The sequence below is a fragment of the Perognathus longimembris genome, chromosome 7 (genome assembly GCF_023159225.1).
Source record: "Perognathus longimembris pacificus isolate PPM17 chromosome 7, ASM2315922v1, whole genome shotgun sequence".
Classification (NCBI taxonomy): domain Eukaryota; kingdom Metazoa; phylum Chordata; class Mammalia; order Rodentia; family Heteromyidae; genus Perognathus; species Perognathus longimembris.
Window position 1 is genome coordinate 61,739,960 of NC_063167.1, and position 24,275 is coordinate 61,764,234.

The following is a 24,275-nucleotide window of genomic DNA, read 5'->3' on the forward strand; positions in this document are numbered from 1 at the left end:
CTAAATCTTTTACTTCACAGAATTTTCAAAGCTAAGCTTAAAATTTTAAATACAGAAAAATAAAGGTCAGTTTTCTGTGTGTGTGTGTGTGTGTGTGTGTGTGTGTGTGTGTGTGCACGCGCGTACTAGTCTGGGGACTTGAACTCAGGGCCTGAGCACTGTCTCTTAGCTACTTTTGCTCCAGGTTAGCACTCTACTGCTTGAGCTACAGCTCCACTCTGGTTTTGTTTTGGTAGTTTAGTGGAGATATGAGTCTCACAGACTTTTCTGCTGGGTCTGTCTTCAAACCCCAATCTTTAAATCTTAGCCTCCTGAGTAGCTAGGATTACAAGCCACCAGCGCCCAACTCCAAAGATCAATGTTTAACTAAATGTGAATTATGCATTCTTATATACTATACTGTCAAAATAATTTATTCTGTTAAAAAAAACTATATTAAATACATGTAGAAAAAGGCAAGAGGGAAACTTGTACACCTGATAGTTGAGAATAGGAAGGAGAAATAAGAAAATACCCTGGGCCCTCATTATGACTTCCTCATGCTCTTTTCTTCTACAAAGCTTGCATATTAAATACTACCTTTTTTGCTAATTTTAACTTTAAAAATCACTTACTTTGAACCTAATTATTAGTATAAAAGCAATAAAAATAGCCAATGAAAACAATGAAAGTTTTCAGCTGTCAGGGGAAAAAATTCCTGTGTTTCATTGACATATAACATATTCTATGGATTTATTTATTTCCAAATGAAAATATTCCCACCAGTAACATTCAAAACTAATGTGAAATCCTGTTTCACTGTATCCATATTATTCAAAATAGTATAACATAAGTGCGTCCAGAGTTTAATGTGACATCTCACCTGCAGAACTTGTGTAAAAATGGGCCATCTTACACCCTAGTCCTAGGGAAAGCCTTAGATTCCTTATTTCTAAAAAACTTACAAATGACACTAACACTACTGTAGAATTTGTTTAAAAAAATGAGCCATCTGACTTCTCAGGGTCTAGAGAGAGCCTGGGATTCGTTATTTCTAAAAACAAACCTACAGATCACATTTAACACTATTGGTACATAATTACTCAGAATAGCAAGAGCTTTGAGATCAGATAGCTATTTCATTTTTTAGTTTTACCTTAAGCCAAGATACTTACCCCTCTTGAGGGGGTCAAAAGTTTCCTTAATATTAAAATGTACATGAATAATACAGTCTGCCTCAAGAAGTTTCTTTTAAAAAAATTAAAGGGCTAGCATAAGTAGCAGAGTACTTGACACAGAACGAAGCCTCTTGTTTCCAAAGGATAGAAATTAAGATGTTCTATATTCAAGTTTCTTTTTTACTATTTCCTTTTTTACATTGAAAGTAACACAATGCATAAGTTCAAGTAAAAAAATAAAATTCCTTCTACTTTTTAGGACAGTTTGTCTGAATATACTAATAAAGAAAACTATCTCATGGCACATCTAGTTAGATAACCATGCCTACTAAACAGGAATCATAGACTGCAATGTAAAAACCAGACCCCATGAAATTATTACAGGAAGGAGTAGGGGAAACATTAGAGCAGTAGGCACAAGTCAAATTTTCCTAAGTAAAGATCCAGAATCACAACAAATCAAAGAGACTGGATAAATGGGCTTGCATCAATCTGAAGACATTCAGCATAGGCGAAGGACATAGCTAGCAAAATAAATAGAAAACTCATAGAATGGGAGAGTATTTTTTACTAGCTGTGAATCAGACAAGGGCCTCATCTCTAAAATATACTTAGAGCTCAAAATATTACTCCCCCCGAAAAAACCCTCAAACAAACAACCCAATTAATAAAATGGGCTAAAGACTTCTCAGAAGAAGCAAGAATGGCCAGTAGACACATGAAGAAATGTTCAACATCTTTGACATAAAAGAAATGCAAACCAAAACAATACTGAGATTCCACCTAACCCCAGTTAGACTGGCCATTATGAAGAGAACAAACAATAACAGATGCTAGTGAGGATATAGCCAAAGAGAATGCTTCTACCCTGTCAACGGGAAGGCAAACTTGTTCAAACAATTTGGAAAGCAGTGTGGAGGTTCCTCAAAAGACTAAATATAAAGCTTCCCTATGACCCAGCAATTCTACTCATTTATCCAAATGACAACAGGCAAGGCCTCAGTAATGCCACCAGCACAACCATGTTCATTGCAACATTGTTTATCATAGTCAAGATATGGAATCAACCCATATGTCCCTCAGTGGACGAATGAAGCAAGAAAATGTGGTATATATACACAATGGAATTCTTTGCTTCCATCAGAAAGAGCTGGTGCACCACTCATAAGGAAACAGAAAGACTTGGAAAAAAATATTAAAGGAAGTCAGACCCAAAGAAACATAGGTTGCATGGTTTCCCTCATTTGTAGTAATTTGAATGTGCCTATAAGAGGCAAGCACTCTTGCCACTTGGTCATATTCCCAGCATTGTTATTCTAATTTTGGAGCTTGGATGATCCCTTTTATATATATATATATATTTTTTTTTTTGCCAGTCCTGAAGCTTGAACTCAGGGCCTGGGCACTCTCCTAGGCTTCTTTTTGCTCAAGGCTAGCACTCTACCTCTTGAGCCACAGTGCCTCTTCCAGCCTTTTCTGTTTATGTAGTGCTGAGGAATCGAACCCAGGGCTTTGTGCATGCTTGGCAAGCATTCTACCACGAAGCCACATTCCCAGCCCTTGTCACTGTTTTTGATTTCTGTACTTTTTGTCTTGTATGTAAGTTAATCTGTTTGGGGGAGGGTAAAGGGGAGCACAGAAATGGTGGGACAAATGCAGCAATGACACCAGACACCAGACACTGTTGAAAATGAAATACACAACTTGTATGGGAGAAGGGAAAAACTCGGAGAAACTGAGGGAAGAGGTAACACTGTTCACAAAGAAATGTAGTACTTATTACCTAACTTATGTAACTGTAACTCTTATGTAACCTTTTTTTTTATCAACTTTACAATAAAAATAGATAGATAGATAGGAATCATAACTAACACACTTGCTGTAGTAAGCCAGTAGGAGTGAAAGAAGCAAAGGAGAGAAGACAGTTAAAGTAGTACAAAAATGACAATTCAGATATACTCTTAGAAGAATAGGATGAAGTTCACTTTTGAAAGGTAATTCTTTGTTTTTAGATGAGAAAACAAGCAGTTTCTGATTTACGAACATTGAAAGCCGAACTGACCCAGAAGAAAATTACTCCAGCTTTCCACTCTCAGTTAGGTATGTTCATCTGACATATGGCTTTAAATTTTAAAATATTTAAACAGATTAACATTGTTCCTTTTTATAATATATTAAAAGTTATATGAATTGGCTAAAAATAAAGTAAAAATGGTTTTGCTTTCTCTACTTTTCATGTGAGTATTAGAATGTTTTAGGAAATATTAGATGTAATATAAAGCTAAATAGTGGCTGCTCTTTTGTCTTTTGCAATTTCAAGTGTAGTGCATTGTACACATAAATTGACATGTTGATTTGAACCCATATTTGAAAAAGATTTAAAAAAAATTCAAGCCTAGGGCTGGGAATGTGGCTTAGTGATAGAGTGTTTGCCTAGCATATATGAAGCCCTGGGTTTGATTCCTCAGTACTACATAAACAGAAAAAGCTGGAAGTGGCACTGTGGCTCAAATGGTAGAGTGCTAGCCCTGAGCACAGAGAGGTTCAGGGACAGAGCCCAGGCCCTGAGTTTAAGCCCTAGGACCAGCAAAAACAATAAAAAAAACCTTCATGTCTGTCTATAAGAGTATTTTGGTTTTGCGTCTGATTAAATCCATTTTGAGTCAGTATGAACTATAAAATCTGATTACAAGGAAAATACAGTTTTAATAAATACCAGTATTGGGCTGGGGATATAGCCTAGTGGCAAGAGTGCCTGCCTCGGATACACGAGGCCCTAGGTTCGATTCCCCAGCACCACATATACAGAAAACGGCCAGAAGCGGCGCTGTGGCTCAAGTGGCAGAGTGCTAGCCTTGAGCGGGAAGAAGCCAGGGACAGTGCTCAGGCCCTGAGTCTGGCCCAGGACTGGCCAAAAAAAATAAATAAATAAATAAATAAAAATAAATAAATAAATACCAGTATATTTGTATCAAAATGGATTTAATCATATTGATTGTATAATTATATTATCTATAATATAATCTATATTGAGATTATAATATAGGCAATGTTATAATCTATATATAATTTACAATCTATATGCAATTTTATAGTATTATAATCTATATTAGATTAGATAATATATTAGATAATATAATAATCTATATAGATTATATAACCCATATGGAATACATACATAATCCATGGATTTAATTGCACATTTATAAAATATTTGTATATGTGTATATGTGTGTGTGCGTGTGTATGTGAATGCATGTGCATGTGCCAGTCCTGGGGCTTGAACTCAGGGATGATGTCAAAGAGCTATTATTTTGCTCAAGCCTAGTGCTCTATCATTAAAGCCACAGCTACACTTCTAGGGTTTTTTTTGGTGGTTAATAGAAAATGAGAGATTCATGGACTTCCCTGCTTGGACTTGATTTAAACCACAATTCTCAATCTCCACCTCCTGAGTAGCTAGGATTTTACAGGAGCCACAAGTGCCTGGCTACTCACTGTATTTTGAGTAAAAGTAATTGTATATAAATCTGTGATAGAAATTGGTATAAAAGAAATGTGTTTCTACTATATGTTATAAATATAATTTTAAAATGTAAAGTTTTAGAAATTTAAAGTAATTCAACAAATACCAGGGAAATTGTTTATTTTGCAGTTACAAACTGTATAAACAGAAAATAGAATGCTCTTATAACAAATTATTGAAACATCACTTATTCCAATTTGGAGGTTATATACAGACAAGACAGGATTTATTTAGAGAGCAAGGATGTAAACTGTGTATTTTTAATCTGTATGTGTTAAGAGAATATACTCTACTTTTAGAAAAATTCCTTGCATAAAATTAATCTTAGAAAAATGAACTAGACTAGCTGAGGAAATACTTAGTCTTTACACAATTAAAAGTAAAAATACAGCTAGAGAAAAAGAAAGTTTTAGCTATGAAGAGAAAGCTAGGGGTCTGGGGATGTGGCTTAGCAGTAGAGAGCTTGCCTATCATGCATGAAACCCTGGGTTCGATTCCTCAGTGCCATATACACAGAAAAAGCCGGAAGTGGTGCTGTATCCAGTGGTAGAGTGCTAGCCTTGGGCAAAAAGAAGCCAAGGACAGTGCTGAAACTCTGAGTGCAAGCCTCAGGAATGGCAAAAAAAAAAAAAAAAAAAAAAAAAAAAAGAAGAAGAAGAAGGAGCTAACCAAGAAACAGAATTACAGATGGGCACAAATAAATGAATATGGATAATTGGCAATATAAATAACAGTGAAAAGAACCAAGTTCAATACAGACTTATTCCTATTTCAAAAATACATGTACACCTCATAAAATAACTTGGAAAACATGAGGTAGCTAGAATTTACAAATTCAGAATTACTAAGTTATCTTCTTAAATAAATCTGATCTTTTTCATTCCTTTTTCCCCTCACTCACTGTCTTGAGGTTTAAGTGACTACAGGACACACTCAGAACACAAATACATACTATAAGGAGTCAGCAAGCCAAACTTTATTTTCACCAGTTTGATGATGTAAAGACAAAATTCTAGGTTTTAAATATAAGATTTATTGGGGAAAAAAACCCACAAAGCAAACTGCTTCTTAATTTCCACTTCAAATTATACATTTTCATTCTTCGTATTAGTATAGATTAATTGGACAAAGGTGAGTATCATTATGACATATTTATTCAAATATACCTTTTAACAGATTCACCCCTCCATTTCCATAACATTCCCAGGCACACATTTTTGTGTGCACACATTTTTAAGAGTATGTCTGATATCAGGGGAAGCGTTTAGCAAAGCAATTTTAGAAAGTGTTCTTAATTATATTATGTTAGAACATAGAAGAATATTTATATAGTAAGTTGATGTTATTTCTTACCATATTTTCCTGTATACTTAAAATGTAGAGTTTCTGAACTCAAAGTAGTTCTTATTTTTCATTTATTTTTTTGAGTACACTAATAACTAAAATTATAGCAATATGGCAAAAGTTTATACATTTTTTCTCTTTAAGAAATTAGGTCTTTTTATACAGAACATTTTTCTAAATCTTAATAGACAAAAGATGTTCGTCTCTGTCATAGCGTTGGCTTTAAGACTTTCCACATGTCTTCAGTTTGCTGTTTGGCGACAGTATCTTTTGAGTAGTCAAGAGAGTTTGCATTCCACATGCCAATTCCCCGTAAGCCATGGTTTTGGACATATTCTGCCTTTAAAGAAATGCTCTGAGGATTATCATACCATACTTGATGAAAATGGCCAGAAGGATCCTATACAAGTAAATTAAAATGGAAATTTAAAGTATTCAGTACAGCAAGAGGAAAGAAGTTTCTTATATTCTATGATTCAGAAAAGGATACAAGGCTGGGTGCCAGTGGCTCAGGCCTATAATCCTGACTACTTATGTTAAAAGCCAGCCTGGACAGGAAAACCCAAGAGACTTATCTCTAATTAACTAGCAAAAAGTCAGAAGTGAAGCTGTGTCTCAAATGGCAGAGCGATAGCCTTGAGTGAAAAAGCTGATACATCACTTAGGCCCTGAGTTCAAGCTCCTGAATCATCATATACACACACACCACACAAAAGATTCAAGGAAATAATTGATGCTCACTGGCTGGCACTGTGCCACCTGAGCCATGCCTTCAATCCAAGGAGAAGCATTCTTTTTGATGTCAGTACTGAAACCTGAACTCAGGGCCCCGGCATTGTCCCTTAGCTTTGCACTCAAGACAGCACTCCAACTACTTGAGCCACAGCTCCACTTATTCTAGTATAGTCTATTTAAGATCTTTCTCATGTCCTATGATTCTTTCCTTGATCTGGTCTAATGATTATCAACCAACATGTACATCTGAATCTTTGTAGGACTTTAAAAATACAGATTCCTTTACTCCACACCACACCTATAAAAAGCATAGTCTACAGTTGGTTTGAGGATATGTGTGTGTGTGTATGTGTGTTTGTTTTGTGTTTTAATGTTCCATTAGGTAATTGTGACATGCAATCAATGTTAGGAATCACTGTTGTGGTCCACTAAAACCAGCTTATATAGTGTTTGGTATTCTCTACAATTTCTGGAAGTATGCCTAGCTAGGGGCTCCAGGCATGATTTTTTTTTTTTTTTTTTTTTTTGCCAGTCCTGGGGCTTGGACTCAGGGCCTGAGCACTGTCCCTGGCTTCTTTTTGCTCAAGACTAGCACTCTGCCACTTGAGCCACAGCGCCACTTCTGGCCATTTTCTGTATATGTGGTGCTGAGGAATCGAACCCAGGGCCTCATGTATATGAGGCAGGCACTCTTGCCACTAGGCCATATCCCCAGCCCCCCAGGCATGATTTTATCTATGATGAATCAGCCAAAGGTAATGGCAATGGGAGAGGAAAGAACCTCATTTTGTAGGTCTTACAGAATTGATTCTAAAAGACTATTAGAAGTAACTCTATTGATGACTAATACATACTGCTTTAGAGCTTATAAAACTTCCTCTCAGGAAGCACATGTGTTACTGGGCAAGAGCTAAAAGACAGCCAGGCTCTGGTAGCTCACACCTATAATCCTAGCAACTCAGGAGGCTGAGATCTGAGGATCAAGGTTTGAAGCCAGCTCAAGCAAGAAAGCCTGTGAGACTCTTATCTCCAGGTTAACCACCAAAATGCCAAAAGGATCAAAATATGCCAAAACCAAAGTGGATCTGTGGCTAGTGTGGTACAGAGCTAGTCTTGTGCAGAAAAAAAAAAATCCTCAGGGACAGTGCCCAGGCCCTGAATCCAAGTATCAGCATCAGCACCACCACCCAAAAAAAAGAAAGACAAAGGAAAAGAACAGATCTGAAAAAAAGAGTAAAGGAAGAAGATAAACATAGATAAGGCTATGACTAAAGATAATTTTCTGATTTTATATACATCTGAGACTGCTGAAAGACAACACTAAATGAATGCCAGTAATATAAATATTGTTTTAGACTTACTAGGTTTTGAACTCAGGGCTTCATGCTTGCTAGGTAGGCACTCTACTGCTTGAGCCATGCCTCCAGCCCAAATGTTTTATGGCAGCACTACTAGAGTTAGAGTGGTCTTTTAAGATGACCACTTCGGAGGACAAAAGGAACTTGGTAAATGAATAACTTGTGGTATATTTAAGTATAGCAGACTCCTTAGATACAAGAATATCTCATTTTACATCTTGTACTCCATTCTTTATTTGTTTTGGTTTGTACTTTTTTTTTAAAACTATGTCTCACTATGTAAGCCAGGCTGACTTCCAATTCCATCCTCCTGCCTTAGCCCTTGGGCTAGAATTAGTCGAGTCACTACCACCACACCGAACTTGTATCCCATCCATCCTTTAACATTTTTACATGTAACCATACATGATACTGTAGGAACTTATTATTCATGACTAGAGGGCAACTTGTAGAGTATGTACATAATATGAAAGATTTTTGAAGATTCAAAGGCAAACAAAATTTTGAATTTCCCATCATTCTAGTATCTCAAGACATGGAATGATCAAACAGTAAATTGGTTGATTTAAGCACTGTTAAAACATATGCTTTCTATAATATTTAATCCAAGATGAAACTGCTATTGATGGAATGGAATATGAAAGCAGAATGAATCTCTTCAAACAAAATGGAAACTTGATTTTTGACTACCACATAATGCTGCAATGAATAAAAAAGAGAAATGTAATATTTATAAGCTAGGTTCTCTTTTTAAGTGCCATTAAATGGCCTCCAGTGCTCACTAGAATGTTTTCTGAATTCTTTGACCCCAAAGGATATGTTCTGATTGGATTATAGTTACCAAAACACAGTCAGATAGAAAAAGTACATGCTGGTGTTTGAAAGCATAAAATAATAGCTATATAGTTCACAAAAACCTTATTATGTACTTTATGAAGATCTAGAGGACAGAAGCTCAAAGGCTCCTTACATAAATAAGTCATGAAAGAAAGGCCAGTTCAGTGCATATTGTATGCATGGATTGCAATATCACATTAAACTCCATTAATATATATATAATTAATACATGATAGTCACAAAAATTTTTAAATGGAGAGATGTGTCTGGGAAATTAAATGTGCAAATGTGAAATTAAATGAATATGCAAGAATAAGTAGGCAAGAACTAAAATGGTTATCAGAGGCTGTGGGTGGACAAAGGACACAATACTTCAGTAGACATAAGAAATAAGTTCAAGAGATCATTTGTACATCATTATGACTACAGTTAATAGCAATTACCTACAGACTTGAAAATTGCTTAAATTTTAAGTGAGCTCACCATAAAAGTATGTGAAATAATGTATGTTAGCAATTTGATTTAACCATTTCACAGCATATGCATATATAAAATCATTTATATACTGTAAATATATATGATTTTTCTTGTTCATTAAAGTCTTTAAGAACATATTCCTGTATCTTCTAACTCATTAAAGAAAATAAGTCAGGTATTTCAAAAACAGTGTATTATAGTATGCACTATCATTTCATATTATATAATTGTAACAATTATGTTTTAAATTAAATGTAATTGAGCATCAGTCATTACTAAATTATACTCACGAAACACTGTTCCTCTATGTGTTTCATACACAGCTATAAAATCAGGGGTTCTATGTTAAATAATTAAGTGGCCTTATGTATTATAGCACTTTTAAAATCCCTTAACTCATTAGAAATCTCTGAGACATATAGTATACAGTGTTTTCTTGAATATATTTGACCATGGAATGTATGTGTGCATGTGTATGTATGTGTGTGTGTGTAATATTAACAGTTCTCAGAACAGAGTTCTATAAACAAAGACTTTGACAAAGAAAGGGTTATAATACATCCGAATTTAACTAATAGGGATATAATTTTGAATCTGAAGTTTGGAAAGCTTGATAATAAAACATCCTATATAATTGATACACAGGCATAAATGTGTATATCAATTCTAATTTATTCTATATAATAGTGCATTGGTTTTCATATTTTATAAAGGAGTGTAAGATCATAAGTCAAAAATATTCATCTTGGCCAGGTGTCAGTGGCTCATGCCACCTTCATACTGAGGAGGCTGAAATCTGAGGATTTTGATTCAATACCAGTTTGAGCAGAAAATCCATGAGTCTCCATCTCCAATTCTCCAGCAAAAACTGCTGCACTCATAAATCACCAGTGACATATACCTATCATTTTAGTTACTCAGGAAGCTGAGATCTGAGGATCACAAGTCAAAGCCAGCTGGGACAATAAATCCAGGAGACACTGTCTCCAGCTAACCAGGAAAAAACTTAGAACAGAAGGCATGGTTTAAAGTGGTAGAATGCGGGCTGGGGATATAGCCTAGTGGCAAGAGTGCCTGCCTCGGATACACGAGGCCCTAGGTTAGATTCCCCAGCACCACATATACAGAAAACGGCCAGAAGCGGCGCTGTGGCTCACGTGGCAGAGTGCTAGCCTTGAGCGGGAAGAAGCCAGGGACAGTGCTCAGGCCCTGAGTCCAAGCCCCAGGACTGGCCAAAAATAAAAAATAAAAAATAAATAAAGTGGTAGAATGCCATCCATGAGTGAGAAAGTAGAGAACATGAGGCCCTGAATTCAAGCCCCGATTCTGGCACACACACACACACACACACACACACACACACACACACACACATCACACACATAACACACACACATAACACACATACACAGAATGGAAATATTACAAAAATTAACTTATAGCATCTCAGGACTTCTTTTAAAGTAACAATCCAACATGCTCTGATTATTTGTACTTCAATTTTTGAGATGTGAAAATGTTTTTATTATGCTAAATGTTAATTTTGAAAAATGAAATGTTTCTTTGCCTATTTGGTATAGTAATTTAGCATTCAACACTATAGAAATGTAGTATTCAAATTTACCTGTCACACCACTAATAGTTTACTGTATTTCTTTAGTCTTCAGTCTTTCTTCTACATTTTTTTCTCCCACAAGATGAAGACTCAAGCTTAGTATCTGTTGCTTTCACTCACTGATGTTGTATAACCTGAGCCATGCCTCTAACCCCCCCCAATTTTTAAGATCACGTATAATTTATTTTAACAATTAAATTCATTTGAAAGACAAAAAGGTTTGTAAAGTTTATGATGAAGCATATCTTCTTCTTGGCCCTATTCGGCCCTACCTGAATCTCATGAGAATCTTTAGGGTACTTTGAAATGGAGGCTTTTATAGCTAGTAACCTGTTTTAGCCTAAAACTTTTTCAAAAGCTGACATCTTAACTGTCCATTATTGAGACCTATTTGTGATTTGCATATTTTTATAGCATCATCTAAAATGAAGTGGCCCAAGAAGGGTGTTGTATTATTAGCCCAACTTGAATTGCTCCCCAGGAAACTAATGTTCTTTTTTTTTTTTGGCCAGTCCTGGGGCTTGGACTCAGGGCCTGAGCACTGTCCCTGGCTTCTTTTTGCTCAAGGCTAGCACTCTGCCACTTGAGCCACAGCGCCACTTCTGGCCATTTTCTGTATATGTGGTGCTGGGGAATCGAACCCAGGGCCTCATATATATGAGGCAGGCACTCTTGCCACTAGGCCATATCCCCAGCCCCGAAACTAATGTTCTTGATTGCATAGATTCACAGACAAGTTTACTCATGTTCATAGCAGTCTGTCTGTTATGCTCTAAAATGACAGAACTCCATAATACCAAATATTTAATTTAAAAACTTACAGTTAGGAAAACCAATAAATATATCTTCAAAGTCTTACTTTATAGTTATAATAAGGAGCCTGCTGATCTGTATTCCATTGACCTCCAGAAACAGAACTGTTTATTTGCTTCATGATGGTTTTATAGGGCACCTGATGTCCTGCAGCATCACTACAAGGAGCCCCTCGGAAAGGGACTTTTGCAATGGTACAAATGTGCTCCTAGAAATACAAAAAAAAGTTTTCAATCTAGATCATCAAGCAAATCTTAAGGACCAAATCAGAAGAATAATCAAAACCCATTGTTAGAAATTAAATAAAAGTTACAAATAGACAAACTATCTCTAAAGAATAAAAGTTAAATAATTCCTAACTGAAAAAAAAGTGTAAATTCAGAAGCACATATTGGACTAAGTAATTTAAAACAAATATTTAGTTTCAACTTGCATTTCAAAAATTCTACATAAATTGGTTAAATAGAGTAAAACAAACTATATAATTGTGGGAAATTACATAACAAATGACCTCTTCTTACCTCAGAGAGATTCAGGCAGGTATAATCATAACCGTACCAGGGAACACCCATTACAAGTTTCTTAGGATTAATGCCCATCTTGATGTACTCATTATATCCTAGTAGGAGGAATAGAAAAAACTTAGTTTTCCCTTCTTATATCTATGAATGTGTTCATACAAGCTATGCAACCACTCAGAATTTAGGTTGTAAGAACAGGTACATTTATGCAAAATTCCAGTTGTGTTTCTCTACTATATTATAAAAGTCAACACTTAAGAACTATAACTTCTGCTAGGAGTGTGGCTTGGTGGTAAATGTGCTTGCCTGGCACACATGGGGCCTTGGGTTCAACTCATAGCATCTTATGAGAATGAGTGAATGAATTAATGAATGAATGAACTCGGTTTATTATATCTTGATTTCTAAACTATTTCTTTGGAGTAAGATTAAACATCCAGAGCAATTTTGATCATATTAAAACAAAATTCAAAGAGTGTAAGGAATTCTGATTATATTAAAACAAAATTCAGAATATATTTCTCTAAAAAGAATGGTATATTTCAGGAAAGCATCTTGATCTCATCAATTAACTATAAAGATGATATGTTGTTTAACTAGATTCTAAAGTTTCAATAAGTTCTATAAATCATAAACTTCTTGGCAGCAATGCATTCAAAATTTCCAATTTTAGGAAGTACAAGTGTCCCATGTTTAACAAATTTATATAAGTATCCTAATGGTAGATAGAGATCATAAATGTCCTTGCAGTGATCCTGTACTAAATAATTTAGAGTTGTAGGAAACAAAAAGAAAAATGAACAAATGCTAGACTATTACCAATCCTTTTCCTGTCCAGTGCTTTTCCTGTCTTACCATGAAATGTTCCCCTACTATCCAGAGTGTTGAATTAAATAAGTTTATTGTCTTTCAGAGCCTTTGATGTTACTTGCTCTGTTAAATATTTTAAAAGAGGGATGGGGAATGCTTCATTTCCAGGCATATGTGATAATTAACCTGTTATTCATAGGATATAGTATCTTCTCCATTGGGTGATACACAGTTGCAGTTCCTGAATTAAATAATTGCTTTATAATTTTAAAATGTATAAAGTTAAAAGTTGTTATATGTTATGATGTTTTCAAACAGAATATGTTTATGACCAGACTGTTGTAACCAAATAATTAGGATATAATGAAAAATGAGACCAGATTCTAACATTTCAACTAATATATGAGAAAGAAAAAATTATTTGTAAGTTAAAAGTAACTGCCCTAAATCCTCATCTGAAAATGTCTTACTATTTTTAGATGACTCTGTATTTCCTGCTTCATATATGGGATATACAAAAGCACACCCAAGGGAGGTTTGGAGGAGGGCACAGACTGAGTGGAAAGTGGGTAAAAATAATAGTAATAAAAATAATAATAAAGCAGAGAGGACCATCAGCTACATCAGACAGTGATGAAAGTGAACTGAGAAATTCATGGGTTAGGGATGGGAGGGAGGGAATGAGAGTGAAAGAGCAAACAGATGTTACTAAACAAAAGGAAAATAATGTACATATGACCCAAAATGGAGGAAATGATTTTATTGTTAAAGTTCATAGACTTCTTAAGCTATGTAGAGCAGAATGGTAATTTTCATCGTTGTGAAGGTTAAAATATGTACTATGAAATATATGTAGAACCTTAAACTCAATAAAAAAATAACTGCCCTAGAAATTTCATCTAGATTCAAAAGAGAGCACATAATATTTTATTCAATTGGTGGGATACAACCCAATCTGAACCTTTTCTTTTTGCCAGTACTGGGGTTTGAACTCAGTACCAGTGCCTCACACTTGCTATTCTAACCCAGTCCTCTTTGCTTTAGTTTACTTTTCAGAGAGCCAAATTTTTGCCTAGAGTTGGGCCTTAGACTGAAAACTTCCTACTTATGTCTCCTGAGCCAATCCAATTTTTGTAGGGAAAAATACAAAGACCAAATCATTTGAATGATAGGTCATTGGTATTCTCAGGTCTAATAGGAATACAATCTTTAATATGTTGCAAATACTAGTATTAAGTAAGATAAAGTTGCTGGGCACATTTCTAATCTTAACACTTGATATGTTAAAACAGAATCAAGAGAGACTATACTGGGCTAAATAGTGAGAAATTGTCTCAAAATCAAATGCTCACAACACACACATCAAAATAACAAAAAGATAAAGCCAGTCCTGTTGATCTGTGGTTGGGTCTCATAATTATCCTTTCTATTAAACTACTTAAGGATTATTTTAACAAAAATATACTGTCACTAGATAAATATTTTCCTCATTGTGATTGCATGGCAAAAATGTTAGACTTGAAATTAGAGTCCCAGCTATATAATACTTAATAGTTGTGCAACCATGAGGATGTAATTCTTTTAATATCATCTGTAATAGAGGGTTAGTGGTAATATACCTATTCCACAAGGTTATTATAAGAATTAAGTGAAAACTTCAAAGTTTTAAAACATTTTGCAAACATTAAAGTCCTTCAAATAAGTGATTTTATGTTTCAAGCACACATTACAGATAACAAAGGATATACAAATAATTTAGGAGTATTAAAAGATATCTTAGTGTCTGCAGTTGTTGTTAATCTAATGATCATTCTGTGGATTCTTACCAGTTAATGTCTGATTGTAGGGCGCATTGGCTGCTGCAACACATTCTGACCAGATCTGACTCTGTTCATCATAAGACATCACAAAGAGAAAGTCACAAGCGTCTGCAATTCCAGTATAATTATAACATCTTCTGTCTATGTTTTTTGGAGACCAAGCTACATCAAAGGTTACCTTTGGAAAACATAATATGTCATATAACGTAAACCAACATGGCATATGACACCAGATTTTTACTATGTATTTTCTTGCTGTATACTACCAATGGAAAAAAGAACTGCTTACAGTATATGAATGTAAAATTTGACCCTAAGAAATATATTTTTGACTACATCAGACTGGCCTACATGTGTGTATTTGGATGTACAATTGCCAGGAGCAGGGCATTACACAGAAGAGGAGTTTTACACTCAAATATCTTGAGAACCTGGAGTAGTAGTGCAACTGATTAAACAAAACAGGTTTAATGACAACATGCTATAGTAAGACTTCTGGCAAATAGAGACTAGAGACACACTAATAAATGCAAATATAAAACGTATTGAAATTAGTTGCAGGGCAAGTAGGACATACGTTAACACAACTTGACTGCACTGTGAGTCTGATTCACAATCATGTTTCATAGATTTAGTCTAGTATTACAGTTAGAGAACTGTGGAATTTTATGGTGCACAGTTACAACTCAAAATGCTGAGAACAGCAGTTTTATTTATAGAACTATTCAAATAAAACAGAAGTGACATATTATCTTTCAAATGAATGGTGATTAAGCATTCAATAAGCCAGAACCTCTTCAAAATATCTGTTTATTGCTTTAAATACTAATATACCTTATTTTAATGTATGAAAGAAATACTTTAAAATCCCAAAATTCTTATTAGCTAATTACAATAAAAATATGAGACATTTTAAGTAAATTTTTCATATTTTGGCTAGTTTATCTTAGCAAAACTCAGTACTTTCTCAAGTTCTCTTTATAATTCCTCAGGCATTATCCTTTAAAAAAAGGCTACCAACTTTTCTCAGTTCTACAACAAAATTGCCTACAATTATAAAACAGAAGCTATATTATAGTAATAGGAAAAATAAATGACTACCTCACGCAGATGTTTCAAATCTATTTTGGTATTCCATTTCAACTCTATTTTGTTATTCCTTTACAATTTTCTGAATGCTAAGAATATCTTCCTGTTATAGTTGATCTTATATTTATGAGAAAGTAGCATTTTATCTTATATTAGACAAGAAATCAAAAGACTTAGATTCCAGTCTTGGCTCTTATTTTTTAAAGTGCTCCTTTTACCTATTTATTTGGTCATAGTACTAGGGTTTAGACTCAAACCTGGCACTTGATTGATAGATAGATGCTCTACCACTTAAGCCACCAGCCTTCAATTCTGTTTTAACCTGGTCTATGTCACTGCTAAGTCACTTAAGGCATCTGTATATGAAATCTTCAGTATGAATATGAACACAAAAATATGAATATAAAATGATCATTTAGAAAGAACTCTTCAACTCTTCTAGCTCACCTTTTTTTTTGTCTAAGACCAAGACCCAGACTTGAAACCAAGCAATACTAGATGACACATGAGCCATGCTTCCAACCCTTCTAGCTTTTAACTTGTATGTAAATGTAAATCATCAAATTTTCCCACCCCATACTCAATTTTTAGTCTTTTTCTTTCCTAGTCACCAGTTTAAGGACCATTGTAGCATATTTTGGCAGTACTGGGGATTGAACTGCTCAGGGCCTGCTCAGGGCCTTGTACTTGCTAGGCAAGTTTGAGCCATGCTTCAAGTCCATTTATTTTTAGTTTGTTTTTCAGATAGGGTTTCAATATCTTGGCCAGACTAGCCTTAGATTTGGATCCTCTACCTTCTTTTTTTTTTTTTTTTTTTTTTTTTTGGCCAGTCCTGGGCCTTGGACTCAGGGCCTGAGCACTGTCCCTGGCTTCTTCCCGCTCAAGGCTAGCACTCTGCCACTTGAGCCACAGCGCCGCTTCTGGTCGTTTTCTGTATATGTGGTGCTGGGGAATCGAACCTAGGGCCTCGTGTATCCGAGGCAGGCACTCTTGCCACTAGGCTATATCCCCAGCCCCATTTTTTTTTTTTTTTTTTTTTTTTTTTTTTTGGCTAGTCCTGGGCCTTGGACTCAGGGCCTCAGCACTGTCCCTGGCTTCCTTTTTGCTCAAGGCTAGCACTCTGCCACTTGAGCCACAGCGCCACTTCTGGCCATTTTCTGTATATGTGGTGCTGGGGAATCGAACCCAGGGCCTCATGTATACGAGGCAAGCTCTCTTGCCACTAGGCCATATCCCCAGCCCTCTACCTTCTAAATGCTGTGATTACAGGTATGCACCCACCGTGTCCAACTACTTAATACTGATAACCCTGCTTCAAGGCAAGTAGGTGAACAATCCCAATGTGGTATTGTTAGGTGAATAGAGAACAGGCTGGGAATATGGCCTAGTGGCAAGGGTGCTTGCCTTGTATACATGAAGCCCTAGGTTCGATTCCCCAGCACCACATATATAGGAAGCAGTCAGAACTGGCGCTGTGGCTCAAGTGGTAGAGGGGTAGTAGAGTGCTAGCCCTGAGTAAAAAGAAGCCAGGGTCAGTGTTCAGGCCCCAGTCCAAGCCCCAGGACTGGCAGAGGAAAAAAAAATGAATAGAGAACACACTTAGGACCAAAAAATTACTTAAGCATCAAAAGATCAAAAAATAATTTCAATGAATACATGCTGAAATATTTTATTTTTGTTACTATAAACTAGAATTAATCAGACCTTCATAATACATTTAATACAAATAATAAAGTTCTAAAAGAAAAATGAATTTTTTACCTGGGATCCCTCAATTTCACGATGGAAAGAGTCTGTGGTTTCTTTGACTAAAGCTGTTAATGCATCATATTCGGGTGATGAACAATTAACTTCTTGTTCTATGTCTAGATTAATTCCATCCATATACTGAGTTTTAGCCAAATTAACTTTTTGAGTTATCCAGGATGCTCTGAAAGTGGGATCAACAATATCCTTTAGGGATACATCTCCTGTAGAAAGAATTTGTATCTTCTTAATTACTTTTCTGTTAAATGCCATTTCTTTCACAAGCACATTTCCAAAGAGATCATGTCTTGAAAACATGTCGTTATTTTGCTACACTAAGCCTCTAACTTAAGTTTCCCAAGTGAAGAAATATGCCAAATGATAGAAATCCATTGCTCACTAATCTAAAATATAAAATTCTCAAATTAGAAGCAGAAATTTATAAAGGCCTGCATGCTAATTAGTCACATTTTGTTCAAGCCTGACATATAACTGTAATCCCTCTGTACATCACCTTTATAGTAACAATAAAAAATTAAATATCTTGGTAAAATGAATTTTTTTAGTTATTACTGGAAAAAGAAGCAGTATTTTAAGAAATGTTTAAGTCAAGGACTATAGCAAATGATTTATCATGTGGCAGATCTATGAATCTGACAAGAACATACCTTTTAGCACTACTCTGGCTCCTTTTGAATGAGCATAGCACATCAGTTCTGAGTCATATTTTCCAAAAGCTGCCACAGTTGTAATCTGTGACCAATCATAAGATTTCCAGGTTTTCTGTCCAACATCAAATACAAAGACCTGCCAAACAGGGCAAAGAACATCACCTAAATCCATAACCTGCAAACTATCTAAATAAATTTGCCACCGGCATATGCCAGGCACTATGGTTGAGCTCTGACAGAGTGAATAAGACTTGGGGATCTCAAGTTAATTAATAACAGGAGTAATTAGCCAGGCTTGGGACATGGGGAACGATGAGCCAAAAAGAAATTATGGCAAGTGCCAAGGCCTGAAAGCAGAGTGTATATATAGCTATACATAGTATATATAAAGCTGTACATATAGCCTTATAAATATCTAGTAAGACCAACATGTACATATTTAGTATGGAATTTGGAGAGCAGAGGGAAGTACAAGAATGGTAAATAGGGAGTAAGTTATAAAAAGCCTTGTTGAAGTTTGTACTTCAGGAATAAAAGCTTTTTTTTTAAGAAAAAGGCATGCATTTGGAAAAATGCCTTCTGAAGTGTGAGATGGATTAAAGATGATCCACAACTGGAGTGAGAATAGGGAAATTGTTGGATAAATCCAAGGAAGAAACAATAATTATTTCAACTAAAACTGGAGTGTAAGAGTTTGAGTGAATAGACCTGGAAGTTCTAAGGAGGTAAAATTAACAGAGCTTTGGGACTAATTAAGGCAAGAGAAAGAAGTTTGCAAGTTTCTAGCAGTTCCAGCTAGAGTACAGTCTAATTCTAAAACAGTTGGTGTTACACTTCTGTGGCAATTTTCCCCACATAATTCTAGAAGCATAAAAGGCTCATTCATAACTCTTTTATCCTGGGCTATTTATATTGATTTGGCAAATTTTTTTTTTTAATTCCAGTCATGTAGGGGTATTTAGCTAGGCCCTAGGGACAGAGAGGCTAACAGGAGAGGTAATAAAAGCACAGCAATCCTGATAGTGTGTGGAATCACAGAACAAGTTAAGTAGTGACAAGATCCAGTAGTACTTCGTAGATCATGGATTTTTGTGAATTTTACCTTGGGATCCATGGATCTCCACAAGTAGGAGTGAGTCATAATATTTGCATTGAAAAGACAGACTGGAAGAGATGAAGGGAGGACTGGGAATGTGGCTTAGAGGTAGAGTGCTTGCCTAGCATGCATGAAGCCCTAGGTTTGATTCCTCAGTACTACTTAAACTGAAAAAGCCAAAAGTGACACTGTGGTTCAAATGGTAGAGTTGTAGTCTTAAGTAAAAAGAAGCTCAGGGATAGTGCCCAGGCCCTGGGCTCAAGCCCCAGGACTGGAAAAAAATAAAATAAAAATAAAAGGACAGACTTGGAACCACTGTAAGGAGACTGGATGGAGATGGAACAGTGTGAGTGCTAACTATAAAAGTTTAAGCAGCCATTTCTTCATTTTCTCAGTCTCACCCTCCTCCTTGTTCTTCCTTTTCAGAATTAACAAGGTAACTTAGTTTTCTGCTATGCAACGTTCCAATGAAGTAATTACGGAATGAGAAATTGAATGGCCCACTGGATGCATATTTTTTAAACCTTATCCCAATTTTAGTTCTGATCCCAAATGTAGTTAAACCAGGTGCTGATGGCTCACACCTAACTACTAAAAAGGCCCAGATCTGAGAATCACATTTCAGAGCCATCCCTGATAAGAAAGTCTATGGGATTCTTATTTCTAATTGACCACCCAAAAAATGTCTGAATGTCATCTATGGTTCAAGTGGTAGAATGCCAGTCTTGAGCAGAATAAGCCAAGGGACAGCACCCAGGTCAGTTTAAGAGCTAGCACAGGCAAAATAAAAACAATAAAGATTAATCTGATGAATGCTAGAAGCCTGTGATATCATTGGAACCTTAAAAAAGGAAAACTGGGTAAACCAACTGAAAATATAAAGGAAGAAGAATTGAAAGGTGTATCTTAGTAGTAATGCTTAGCATCCTCAAAATCCTGGGCTTGATTCACAGCACAATCCTCAAACATACACACACACACAAATGTTTAAATGGAGGGAGATCATATAATCTAGTGTTGAAAAATATACAGGAAAAGCCAGTAAATGACCCATTTACTATAAGGAGCATAATTTTGCTTCTTTGCATAATTGATTTTCAAAATGGCCACAAATACTACATAACTTACTATGTACTACAGTAAATACTGTATCACAGTGTGCTACAATAAATCTTCCAGGTTGTTAAAACAGACAAGCAAGCAAAACAATGAACTGGGAGGCCATTAGACCAAAAGCACCAATGCCTTGAATTTTTAAAGAGTAAACTAGTTTTAACAGCAAAGTGAAATGTTGACTTTACTAATCAGAATCACAAAGCTTAAGTAGGGATTTCCCACTAGATCTTCTCAAATAAGCCAAATACCTATCTACAGCTAGTCAAGTTACTTGGCTTTCACTTCAGCCTGTTCAGGCTTTGGGCCTCTCTGAGCCTCTAATCAAATCAAACTACTGTTTATAAGTTTTGTTGTTTTTTTTTTAATGACACTAGGCAGATTCTCCAAAACATTTAACCTTTTTTTTTTTTCCTGCTCCTGGGCCTGGATGCTGTTACTGAGCCTTTTTTTTCTCAAGGCTAATGCTCTGCCATTTGAGCCACAGCGCCACTTCTGGCATTTTTTGGTACTTACTGGGACTTCTGTCTAGGTTTACAGGTGTCAGCCACCTGAGACCGGCAATTAACCAGTTTTATTTCTTCGAAAACAAGGTGTACATACTTAAAAGAAAACATGGACATCTAAATGTCTGTGCGTCAAAATTAATCTACTGGACTAAGATCTAGGACTTGCACCTAGGTCTACAAAATACTTTTTTCTTTAGACTAAACCGTGACTTCGTCTAATTTGTGCAAATCATCAAACTGCAGTCAGGTGCTTTTAATATTGCTTTCAAAAGGGTTTCAAAAGGGTTAAAGTTGCCCAACGCCTTATAAACTGTTGTATTAGAAAGAAAAATTACTGAGACCTGTTTTTACTGAGGTGCCATAAAGGAAAAGAATAACAGGTATATAAATATATATATAACCGGGCTCTGGTGGTTCATGCCTGTAATCCTAGCTACTCTGGAGGCAGAGATCTGAGGATCGCGGTTCAAAGCCAGCTCTTGGCAGGAAAGGCCTTGATACTCGTACTTCCAATTAATAACCAGAAAACCCAAAGTGGAGCTGTGGCTCAAAGCCGGCACTAACCTTGAGCCAAAGAGCTCAGGGCCAGTGACCAGGCCCTGAGTGTAAGCCTCACGACCGACCTAAAAATGTAAAGATAAGCAAGCCACTCTGTCTTCTAATATACTTTTGGAGTGCTGAGATTCTTTCATAGCGAATCCCCATTCCCTTGGAAACAAGTGCTGTCTGCGGCAGGGTAAGAAGAATCGTGCCTGTGTAGTGAGGCAAGAGTAGGCATCCGGGATGCCTGGGAGGAGTCACTCAACCTCGGGGTGCAGCTTCCTCATCGAAAACTGAAGGCAACTTGTCAACAGGAAGGCCCATGGCGCTGGCTAAAGTTCCCGTTAGCACCCACACCTTGGTTCCACTCCTAACTCCCTCTGCCTGCCTGGAAGACAGGGGGAAAGTTCTGACCTCGAAGTCGGGGCGGTGGCGGATCGGGCGGCAGAGCGCGGGCTCCGAGCATGGGCAGTGGGCCCAGGCCACGAGCGGCAGAGCCAGCAGCCTCAGCAGCCTAGAGAGCCCCAACGAGGACATGCTGACCTGACGGGCGGTGCGACCACACTCCTCCACCAGAGCTCGCAGGGCCGGGCTGCTGGGCGAGCAGGGGGTGTGGCCTAAGCGCGGTGGGGCGGAGCAGGAAGGGACAGGCTCCTGCCTGGCCAGCAGACAACTGGAACCAGCTGCTGAGGGAGGGAGGCGGAGTCTAGCGCGCTTGGGGCGGAGCCTGGCGCTCAAGAGGCAGAGCCTGTCGTACAGGAGGCTGTGGGAGAAGCCTATCGCGCTTGGGGGCGGAGCCTGCTTTTCAGGAGGCAGGGACGGAGCCTGACACTTAGGGATGCAGGTCTGGAGGTCCGCTGGCCAATAAGTGATAAGTGAAGGTAAAAGGCTTGGGGGCCAGCAAAGTCTCCCTTAGCTGCGACTCCCAGGATGCCCAGAAAGGAGCTGGTTAATTTAAATAACTGTCATTTCTACGAAGTGCCTTTGATCCCCCACCTCCCTCCGAAATCTCTGTCTCTGCCTCAACTTCCGCTCATTGTGGACTTTGAAAGTAGAGCGAATCTCCACAATGGAGAAGTAGGGCGTCTTTGGAGGGATAAATGATCACCTAGCTGAAGTGGCCAGAAAGATTTTTATATGAAGACTGATGGTGACTTTAATACATCTAATTTTGCTTATTGCTTGTTTATCCTCCTGAAAAAAAAAATGGAGATGGGTGACGACAAAATGTGGATAGCTAGCTACAAAGCAGAAATTGAATAAATGAGAGCAGTCAGAGTGCCACGTTCCCCTTTTCTTCCATCCATGCTGAGTTTAGAAGATTCAGTTCCCTGGAGAGGGCATTGATCTCTGGTGAAATTTGATTACTATACCTAAACCAGGAGAAAGTACCTTGAACTCTTACCCATATTCTCACAAGGACCAAAATCTGATTCTCTCATTCTCAGACGCTCAAGTACCTAGGATTATAGGCACGAAGCACTGGCACCCAGTTTACTAAGGAAATTAAAAAAATAAAATAAAAAAAAAGGATTGGGCACCAAGAGCTCATGCCTGTAATTCAAGCTATTCAGGAGGCCTCCAATCAAGCACCAGACAGCCAGATGTGGAGCTATGGCTCAAGTGGTAGAATGCTAGCCTTGAGAAAGAGACAGGAGGGAGGGAGGAAAAAAGGGAGGGAAGAAAGAAAGGAGGGAGGGAGGGAAGGAGAAGGCTGGGGCAAATCGTATTTGGCAAAATTAAGGGGCTAAGGGCTAGGAATGTGGCTGAGCAGTAGAATGCTTGCCTAACATGCATGAAACCCTGGGTTCAATTCCTCAGCACCACATAAACAGAAAAAGCCAGAAATGACGCTGTGGCTCAAGTGGTAGAGTGCTAGCCTTGAGCAAAAAGAAGCCAGGGACAGTGCTCAGACCCTGAGCCCGAGAACTGGCAAAAAAAAAAAAAAAAAAAGTAAGGAGTATAATGGAGAAGGGACTTGTTCAGAGTATCTAGTATGCATCATCTATGGACTTAACACAATGAAACTTGTACTTTTAATGTATGTTAGTAACTGAAAAAGAGGTATGTGTTAAAACAAAACAAAGGAGCAGGGAGGAGACTCTGGGAGACAGTAGGTTACAAGGATCAGGAAGCCCAACTCCTGAGGTAGAGTCAGAATATTAATAACTTAAGAAATAAGGGCTTAAGGAGTGGGAAATAGTACTAGGAGTGCTAACAAAGCAAATCAGAATAAAAAAAAACAGTGTTGCAGTATGGTAATGGAGTAGCAATACCATATTCTGTTGCCTTTGTGCTTATGGCATCATGACCTTTGTAGGCTCCCTGCCTAGGTGAGGATGGCTTATACTGCTTAGGATAGAACTTAGCACAGTAAAAGAGACTTAAGGCACGTTTGCTGCTGGTTGGAGGGCCAGGGAGTGGGGAAACCTAGGTGGGCTTTTCTCCTTTAGCGATCTGCCCATCCCATGAGCCTATAAACACCTCTAGTGACTGCA

General features: G+C 37.1%; 2 protein-coding genes across 2 annotated transcripts in view; one reads left to right on the top strand and one right to left on the bottom strand.

The window, feature by feature from the left end:
- Spata1 (spermatogenesis associated 1) overlaps window positions 1–15,350 on the top strand; it is a 55,188-nt gene extending 39,838 nt beyond the window's left edge. The window contains exons 13-14 of the mRNA XM_048351670.1: window positions 3,170–3,257; window positions 15,040–15,350. Of these exons, the coding sequence (XP_048207627.1) occupies window positions 3,170–3,257; window positions 15,040–15,068 (117 nt within the window). The 3' untranslated portion in view covers window positions 15,069–15,350. The remainder of the gene's footprint in view (window positions 1–3,169; window positions 3,258–15,039) is intronic.
- On the bottom strand, window positions 5,644–22,359 carry Ctbs (chitobiase). The gene is made up of 7 exons (XM_048351671.1): window positions 22,192–22,359; window positions 18,517–18,655; window positions 17,864–18,072; window positions 15,020–15,191; window positions 12,384–12,481; window positions 11,909–12,070; window positions 5,644–6,427 (listed from the first exon to the last, which is right to left on the bottom strand). Exons 1-7 carry the CDS (start codon window positions 22,312–22,314, stop codon window positions 6,236–6,238), a joined length of 1,095 nt encoding a protein of 364 aa, XP_048207628.1. The 5' UTR covers window positions 22,315–22,359; the 3' UTR covers window positions 5,644–6,235.
- Window positions 22,360–24,275: the final 1,916 nt, after the last annotated feature.

Coding starts and splice junctions, on each gene's coding strand:
- Ctbs (XM_048351671.1), bottom strand. CDS start 22,314: ATGTCCTCGTTGGGGCTCTCTAGGCTGCTGAGGCTGCTGGCTCTGCCG. Junction 12,071..12,383: donor CCTGCCTGAATCTCTCTGAG/GTAAGAAGAGGT, acceptor TTGTATTTCTAG/GAGCACATTTGTACCATTGC. Junction 6,428..11,908: donor CTCCTTATTATAACTATAAA/GTAAGACTTTGA, acceptor TTACTTGTATAG/GATCCTTCTGGCCATTTTCA.